We start from the raw sequence: 9,721 nt of genomic DNA on the forward strand, positions 1-9,721 counted from the left end.
ATATATATTATACACACACACACAAACAAAGAAAAACAAGTAGATAGAATAGAAAAAATAGAAAGCTAGTGTTTTTTTTTTTTAAATGAACAAAAAAATGAAAAAGATACATATAGATAAAGTAGAATTATAATAGAATAGAAAGTGTTAGAGTTAGAGGGTCAAATAAAGGTTTACAGACATTTCGCTCAGAACTGAATCGAACGAACCGTTTCGAAATCAAATGACTGTAGAAATGTATATTCTGGGGAAATTACAGTGTTTTCTGACCTTAGATGCATTTAAACCTGTTGTAGGGGACTCCAACACAATATTAGGACACTTTAAAGGGGTCATATTATGCTATTTTAAAGATCAGTATTTTGTGTATTTGGTGTAACAGAATATGTTGACATGCTTTAATGTTCAAATTATTATTGTAGGTCCTCTATGCCCCACCTCTCACAAAAGCGTTGTTTACTACAAAGCCCCTCCTTCCGACAAGCGCAGTCTGCTCTGATTGGCCAGCTGACCCAGTGCATTGAGATTGGCCGAACACCACAAGCACGCGTCGGAAATGTAACGCCCCTTACCATAATCACGAGTGTCAGATTTCAAAGTAAATATCAAGACAGTTAATAACGCCATATAGTTTTACCATCAGTTCAAGTCCGAAAGGGCAACAGAGTCGCGTGACAGACACAGTGATGATGCAGTACACAAGCTGCGGTTAAGACAGCTGACGTGCTGATTTCTGACAGACAGTTCACTCTCCTGTGATGTGACCCTGTTCCCCTCTCTCTCTCACACACACACACACACACACACACACACACGACACGTTACTCTGCGCTGTGCAAAACTCCGCATTTGAACAGTCAATAAACGCGTTGATAGCAAATACTTAAACTAATAAGAAAACATACTTACAGCAGCTGATTCAGAATAAGCACCAGATTGTCATAGCAAAGTCAGAATTGACCCATTTTTTTTTTTAGAAATAGCCTTTGTGCACAACCAGCCTTGTACTCTTTTAGGTTCACAAAACTGTCGTCCATAAAATAAAATGCGAACATCTGGGTTGTGCTGTTCTGTTGTAAATAAATCTTAACCAATTATTCCTCATTGCATTTACTTTTGGAAGGCCAAATAAAGTGCTTTTGCTTTCGCACAGAAACACACAGCTTCTCCCTGACATGGCTACATCAACACTACTGCGGTTCCTGAAACCACGCCTTCTTTCTTTGCATGAACATTTGGGGCGGCATTATGCAAATATTTCCACATCGTGACGTAGACATGTGGGGGCGTGTTTGAATGAGGCGTTTTAGCCCGGTCTGGATCAGCCTTCTCTTTTAGATAGAATAAATCCTTTTGTGGGAGACTTTGAGCTTTGTAACTCTGCAGATCTTATACATGCACAAACAGCTACATAACACACTAAAGAAAAGGAAAACAAGGAATCGCATCTTATGACCCCTTTAAAAAAAAAACATATGACCTGTTCTTTAACATAGTACACATCTAGAGACAGACCTTTCAGTTTTTGAGTGGCAGAAGAACTTTTGCTCAATATCCTACACAAGCTGGCAATTGGCAATTTGATGAATTTCCATTTGATAAAAGAATACATATGAATAAAACGTGTATGTCATATATGTATGACTGTAATCAATGAAACGTCATCACAGTAAACATGACAATTATGGCATTGAAGTGTCTGTCCACTATACAAATCTATCATGTAGTCAACAGCAAATCCTTCAGAATTACTTTGAAAGGGATCAAACTATGAACATTCACAAACTGATCTCAGTGTAGTCTGCAATACATTCTTCTATGTCTCAATTAATTGCCAAAAATTATAATAGTTTCTGGACGTTCTTTTAAACTAGACTTTTTCTTTTTTAGTCCTCTCTTTCAATCCTATTCCTCATCTTTTACTAAATTTGAACCGATTTCTGAACATTTTTCTAAAAGCACAAAAATTAATAATATAAAAATACCATTCAAAATCACTACCTTTACCTGCACCATTAACCCATTAGTTAGTAAAGAGCTCACACACTGACTGCTAGACTCTGTGCTTCAGTGGCAAATGTAGATGCTATCATTATGAAAAAAATTCCCAAGCAACTCTCATCATAATAATGAGCCATTTCTATTGTTTAAGATCTTAAATACAACACACCTTTATATGCTATACAAATATATAAATATACAAAAACACATTATCGTTTCTTTTCTATTCCGCTTATTATGAACAAGCATTGGCATGCTGATTGGTTTCAACTATTTCTCTCCATGATAAGCATAGTGTCCATACAGATTATTTTGGATATGGCTGAATATGCTATATTTATTTTGGCTGATATAAGCTGTGGTTTATTATTAGTTTTCTGTTAAACAGTGTCTGCAGAAATGGGTGGAAATATCAGGTCTAATATGAGCAGGAACTCAAAAACAGAGTCATAATTTTCTCATAGTGACTTCCTCCATGTCTGTACTGCTGTAAGGGTCAAGAGTGACTGGATTTGGTATGGAAGTACTGTGTTAGTTGTGGGGGGCTGATAGTTGAAAACAAAGAGCAGGGGTAGTTTGAAACTTGGAACTGTGTAACAGTCATACAGAGATCAAACCTGCTGAGATGTGAAAGAATTAAGAGGGCACACTTTTTCTCACTCCCTTTCTCTCTCTCCATTTGTGTCTGCGGGCCTGGGCGAAGTGGTCATCCCTTTTCTGCTCCACTTCAACTTCTGTTTGAAAAGTTTTGTTTGCTTAAATTGAACAAACAAATCTTGGAGGGAACTATGTGAAAGAGGGTCTGTCTTTCCAAAAAGGCCATCACGATGGCGGTGCATTCTGATTTTGGTATATGGAAGCCTTCTCCTTCAGGAGGGCCAAACACAGATGACAACTCCAACTTCCTGTAAAGAATTAAATAATACAGTTATTCACTTATATCTTATTCATATTGTTCTTAAATGGAACCTTTTTAATCAAAACAAATGCAAAAGTGATTTAGCTATACAGTATATAAAGGTTGGAAAACACTACACAACTTTTAATATCTTACAGATTTTAAAAACGCTAGGCATCATACAACTTGCCGAATTTGTAAATACTTACAGAGGAAAAACTGTACATCAGACACTAAACTACCAAGGATCACACATTACACAACACAACAAACTCATGCAGAAACACATGCCTATTTGCTAGGAGACACATGACAAATGAAAATGTGTTCTAAAATCAGCTCAAAATATCAAACATGTTTAATATCCTCCGACTGGATCGATTCACAGTCTGAAGCTAAAAAGTCTGCGATCATCATACACTATGTGATTTTCTGTGAAATCTCAAATCTGGCTCTAGCTTTGTAAAACTAGCATCAACTTGTCCAGTCTGTAAATCGGGGCAAAAATCTTGTATTATATTCCAGCCTTAAGACAACTCTATGTCTTTCGATAAGCATAGGTTACTGTTCAAAATTGTGGGGTTGGTAAGATTTTTTTTACTCACCAAAGGCTGCATGAATACAGTAAAGACAAGAATACTGTGAAATATTACAATTTAAAATAACTAGTTTATTTTTTTTATTATGTATTTATTTAATTAAAATGTAATGTATTACTGTGATGGCAAAGCTGAATTTTCTGCAGCCATTACTCCAGTCTTGAGAAGTCATTGTTTCAGTCTTCAGTGTCACATGATTTTTTTGGAAATCATTCTAACATGCTGATTTGGTGCTCAAGAAACATTTCTTATTTTTACTGTTAAAAACAGTTGAGTTGCTTTTTTTTTTTTTTTTAAACCTGATACATTTTCTTCAGGACTCTTTAATTCAAAGGAACTTGAATTAAATATTTTGAAACATTATGTCTTTACTGTTACTTTTTTAAAATCAATTTAATGCATCATTGCTAAATAAAAAAAAATATATATATATATGACTCCAAAACTTTAACAGTGGTGTGTGTATTACTGTATGTTGCTTTACCTTCAGGAGGTTCAGACATGGGGGGCGAGAGGCAGTACATGTGGTAACCTCGATCACAGTCATCACAGAACAACAGCTGGTCCTGTGGCAAAGCATGTGAGACTACTTCACAGAGAATCCAAATAAGGATGCATAATGAACTGAGAGAAAGAACAGGACTAGTTTTCACTGAGGAGGTTAAGTAAATTTCTTTTTTTAAATTTGATATTCTTTGATAACTCAAGCATTGTTTTAGAAAACAAATACTACCTAGTGCTTAAGAGATTAAGGCAGCCGATATGCTTTTATGTCTAGATAGAGGTAAACAAACTCACATCATTTTCTGAGGTTCCACATATGTTACAGCACTTGCATTCAATGCACTGCCAGCGATAGGTTTTCACAGCAGCCATCATTACTGGAGTGAACTGCAGACACGAGGGGTGACCTGAGAACAGAGAACAGATCAATGATAACTTGGTCAAGAAAAATCCAAAGAAAGCAAGCAGGTGAATGTGTGTGTTTGGCTGTTTTACCAGAACGGCCACAGTCTGAGCAGGACACAAGCTCTTCTGATTGGCCAGTTTTCTGGTTCAGGTTAGAATCTCCCAAACAAAAATCACAGTAGTTGTTCGGCAGAGCCAAACCGTCTGGGCCCTTCTTAGGAGCTGGCCGAGAGACAGAAAGAGAACAGAAAACACCTAGCATCAATCAGAGTTCAATGAAAATGACACAATCCAACACTGCCCCTAGAAGCTGAAACATTTGTTTAAAACTATTAAGCTGATGGCATTTTAAAATCCTGTGAGATGCTGCCTTCGTCGAGCATTCCAAACTGGCCACTTATGAGGTTTCATTTAGGACGCTACCTTAGAAGACAGGCAAAGCACTTCACATGGTTTTGAAATAAAGCCATACTGTCAATACTTATGCGAATTACACTGTGCCAGCCAGTTACAGTTTATAAGAAATATATATTTAGTTTTATTGCAAAACACTGTAAAACATGTCACTCAAAGTGACAGTTAAATGGCCTCTGTTCATTTGGCTACCAGGGTCTGTGCAACAAGAAGCATGATTAATTGCTTACTCTTCGGTTCGTCTTGTTGGGGTGGAGTTGGTTCGCGAATGTCCATCTCATCTTTCTCCTCCCCCTCCTCCTCAGCCAAGTGAGAGTGGGCGTAATGATAACTGAGACCAGGCCTGTTCTTATAGCGCTTCCCACAGACTACACACACACACACACACACACACACAGAGCACAATCATGGGTTATAAGCACCTGTAATTGTCATTATGCACTGCAACATGATCTGTACTTCAGCACATGGGGCACTGCTGCTTCACACTAAAAGCACTCTCATGCATGAGAGGTCATTCCACACACACACACACACACACACACACACACACACACACACACACACACACACACACACACACACACACACACACACACACACACACACACACACACACACACACACACACACACACACACACAGAGTACAATGACAAGTTATAAGCACCTGTAATTGTCATTATGCACTGAAACATGATCTGTACTTCAGCACATGGGGCACTGCTGCTTCACACTAAAAGCACTCTCATGCATGAGAGGTCATTCCACCGTTCCTGGCTCTCCTGATGCTCATTAATTCTCATTCCTCAACAGCATGACAAATGTTAATATGCTTGCTAATAAGATCACCCAATATGTTCCATTCAAATAAAAGCAATAGTTCACCACAAAATGAACATCAGCCATGTCATTCCAAAATGGTATGACTTATTTCCTTGCATAGAACCAAGCGCCCTTTTTTCAATATAGTGAAAGCAAATAGTGACCAACGATAGCAGCTTGGTCATTGTTAAATAACTCTTAGTTTTCGACACTAGAAAGTTATTTGGTCGGAACATGATAGTAAGTGCATGATGACACAACTTTCACTTTTGAGTTAACTATCCCTTTAAAGTGCCCCTATTATGCCATTTTTAACATTCCTAAAATTGTTTTGGGAGTCTCCTACAATAGGTTTACATGCATGCAAGGTCAAACAACACTTTAGTTTTCTCAAAATATGCATTTAGTATCACCTCATTTTCCAGCGATTCTCAAATGATTTGTTCAAAGCAGTTCTAAGGTTCAGTGTTGCTAAACCCCTCCTTTCCGTGAGCCTACTCTGCTCTGATTGGTCAGCTGGCCCAGTCTGTTGTGATTGGTCTACCGCGTACAGTGCGTGTCGGACACAATATGCCCATTGTCATAGTTCTGTATTTTAAACGCTTGATAGAAAATATAAACATCTATTATTAATCATACTTACAAGTTGTGATTCAGTAGAGGTAGCTGGTCCAAATAAACTGGGTACAGCGCCATCTTTCAAGAGCAAGCATTTTGTGAATCCCGCATTGAACTCACAGAGATTAGAGAAGCAGTCGTCAGTAAAATGACGTGTTTGAGGGCGGGTCAAGTTGTTCGCGGCCGGCCTACGTAGAACATAGGCGGCCATTATGCAAATGTGTTACTAACGACTCGTTCAGGTTGTTCAGGGTCGATTCTTTCTTTTGTGAGACAATAACTTTATTTATCGTGCACTTTCGTTTTTACAACTTTGCAGATCGTTTGCATTCACATACAGCTACATTACACACTGCATGAAAGGCAATATTCAAAATGGCATAACAGGGGCACTTTAATACCATAAGTATCACACATTCGGGAAACGGGAGTAATAAGTCCATTGGCAACATAAAAGCAGAGTCACTATTTCACTCTAATCAAAAAAAGGAATGAGAAAAACAGGGAGCAACCTGGAGGCGAAGAGAAGGATGAGTATTACAAGCAGCAAAATAAAAAACTGGGAAACGAGAGAGTTACAGAGAGACAACACAGAGCAGGTATTGAAGCACAAAGAGACGTGAATAATAGAGGGAGATAAAGAGAAGCAATTTACATTCCAAACAACTTCTATGTATATCTTTAAATGCTATATTTTAAAGTATTGTAATTATTCTACGACAAGAATATCCAATTAAGATAAATGTTTCTCACAAATGTTTTTGTGAAAAAGGAGATTGACCACCAATCAGAGAAAGTGTACGAGGAGGAGAAATGTCCAGTAGAATCAATTGCATGCTTAGAATATAATTGAACAAAGCACTGAAGCCTAATACAGATGAAAGTAAAATGAATAAAATATTGCAATGCACCACAGCTGATTAACTACACACTAAACAAACAAAATGAAATATTGATGTATTGGGACCTAGACATGGATATACACAAATGTTCAAAAGTGAGTTCAGTAATATTCTTTTTGAAAGAAAGTGATACTTCTATTCAACAAGGATGCATTAAACTGATCAAATGTGACAGTATAGGCTTTTACATTATTACAAAAGATTTCTATTGTTGATGAAAACTAGAGTAATAGATGCTGAAAAATCAGCTTTTCATTTCAAGAATCAGAAATCCCATTTTAAAATATATTAAAATAGAAAACAGTTTTTTTTTATTGTAACAATATTACTTGCAATAATGTTACTGTTTTACTGTCTTTTTGATCAAATAAATGCAGTCATGGTGAGCGTAAGAGATTTCTCTTATTAAAAAAAAATTCTAATAATAATAATAATAATCTAATAATATTTTATCACCAGGTCCCTGCTGATACGGATTCATATGAAGCATGAGAGTAAACTGTTAGAAACAGACAGTTATAACTGTAAGTATAAAGTTATTTTCAAACCATTCACGATGAGAGTACCTCAGTCTGGGAAGTGATATTAAGCCATGCTGCCACAAACAACCTGCTTGAACGTGTCTGAACATTTCACATTGCCCAGAGGCAGTTAAGCGTTTTTAGGGGGAAAAAAATAAATGAATTCTGTGGAAAAATGTCTTCCTGTGAAGCAGCTGTCAGACTTAAGGCTGTTCAGGCAGTTTTCCTTACGTAAGAAAATGTAGTTGAATGTGTAAAATGTAGCCATCAATAACCCCTAGTTTCAAATAAAAGTTCAGTGCATTTTCTTGTCAGGCACAAATCATGTTTGCAATGCGCACAGAGTAAAGAGAAAGAGGGAAACCAAGACATGAGCGGGTGGGGAAGGAGAAGAAAAAGACAAAGAGAATGAGGAAAGGAGAACTAGATGGAAAGAGAGAAAGATACCTCTTTCGGAAGATTTTGAAATATGCTTTTGTTTGAAAGTGTCTGAAAGAGAGAAAAGAGAAAGAAAAGGAGAGAAAGAAAGACAGAAAGACTCACAGACTGACAACAAGAATCAGGAAATCAGGAAAAATAAACTCATAAAGAACATCTGCATCACAATCACAGTATCATGACACATTTAAGGGCAAAGACACAAATGCTGAGAATAGAAATCCAGAACTATGAAAGAACAACACGAGACCTGAAACCAAATGGATATCAAGTAGAAATTGTCCTCTGGTTTAGAAGATTAAGTTTACTTGTTTAACCAGGCTATATGTGGGATTGGTAAACCACAGCATATAGTATAAAGGAATATGCTTTTTGTTTTCAACAAAAATTTATTTATTTATGTACTTCTGGTTTCATGAGTAGACAAGAAAGAGCTAACTGACAAATTATTCTCAAGTTCAGTGTGTCAGATGATGGACAACCTTGAAAATGATAATGTTTGGTATTTTTTGCAAGCTTTCATGTGGTGAAGCTCATGATGACAGCTTTGCTGAGAAGGGGTGACACAGATCTTTGATTATGACTGGATGTGTTACAGTACAGCTCAGCCTTTTTAAAGCAAAGAGAAGTCGATCTCCAGATGAGATCACCGAGAGGTCAGCAGGCTGAGTCATGTGGTTTCCTTGAATGCTGTATATGACTCACTGTCACAAGCGTACGGTCTGTCTCGATCCTCCAAAGCAGCTGCTGCTTCCAACTTCTTCCGAGCGCTGCTGACACCACGACCCTGTGAAACCGTTTTTATCATAAATGTAACCTTTTAGAGGTGTTTTGTTGACACCAATTAGGTTGTGTGTAAATACTATGTACATGCATGCAAGTTTATAAGATCAAGAGTTCACCTTTCCCTTGCCTTTTCCCCGTCTCTTTGGAGTATCTTCTTCATAATCTTCATCGTCTAGATCATCTAGAAAATCATCTGGCTCCAAAATTCTCTACACACACAAAAGGGTGAAAACCAATCAGACAGAATAACTAAGCAAGGCGAGATTTCAATGAAAAACAGTGACAGCTCCAATCAAAACCATAAGCTGTTTTCTCAGTACCTTACGGACCCTGCTGCTGGGGTTTAGTCCCCCGGAAGAGTACTCTGTAGAGCTGGGCTCCTCTTCCGCTGTGCGGAGCTCCAACCCGGATCTTTTGTCCACTGGCTCTCCCTTCAGAAGTGCCTCTAAGCTGCTGCCATCACTGGAGAAAACATCTTTCTTAAGCCCCAGATCCAGCTCTGAAACATACACACGCACATTCACATCCATAGGCAACTGGACAGAGATGGATAGAAATTTCATCAAAACATACAATTTAATATAACGTTTAATTACATGAAAATGAAACAAATACCTAAACACCAATCTATGAATGGCCTACACAAAGGAAATTACATGAAACAGCCATAAACAACATATCTCTATTTTTATTTGACAGAGGAAGTGAGTGGCTGCGTACCGGACTTTAGAGATTGGAAGGCTAAATGAGGGTCCTCTGGAGGGTTAGCTCTCCTCTTCTTTCTCCAGCGTCGTGCTGGATATGTGTACAA

The 9,721-nt window shown here is 37.7% G+C and overlaps 1 protein-coding gene across 6 annotated transcripts in view; it reads right to left on the bottom strand.

Moving 5' to 3' along the window:
• Window positions 1-1,416: 1,416 nt before the first annotated feature.
• The window catches only part of dpf2 (double PHD fingers 2), a 33,379-nt gene continuing 25,074 nt past the window's right edge, over window positions 1,417-9,721 (bottom strand). For 2 of the 6 annotated variants that reach the window (XM_016286758.1, XM_016286756.1), the window contains 5 exons: window positions 5,052-5,189; window positions 4,498-4,629; window positions 4,297-4,409; window positions 3,983-4,064; window positions 1,417-2,906 (listed from right to left, as the gene is read on the bottom strand). In XM_016286758.1, coding sequence (XP_016142244.1) covers window positions 2,824-2,906; window positions 3,983-4,064; window positions 4,297-4,409; window positions 4,498-4,629; window positions 5,052-5,189 — 548 coding nt within the window. In that variant the 3' untranslated portion in view covers window positions 1,417-2,823. Of the gene's footprint in view, window positions 2,907-3,982; window positions 4,123-4,296; window positions 4,410-4,497; window positions 4,630-5,051; window positions 5,190-8,133; window positions 8,176-8,829; window positions 8,912-9,026; window positions 9,120-9,230; window positions 9,410-9,630; window positions 9,714-9,721 lie in introns of those variants that run through there. The other 4 variants (XM_016286755.1, XM_016286760.1, XM_016286757.1 and 1 more) reach the window with 4 other exon arrangements.

The sequence above is a fragment of the Sinocyclocheilus grahami genome, unplaced genomic scaffold (genome assembly GCF_001515645.1).
Source record: "Sinocyclocheilus grahami isolate Dianchi unplaced genomic scaffold, SAMN03320097.WGS_v1.1 scaffold215.1, whole genome shotgun sequence".
Classification (NCBI taxonomy): Eukaryota; Metazoa; Chordata; class Actinopteri; order Cypriniformes; family Cyprinidae; genus Sinocyclocheilus; species Sinocyclocheilus grahami.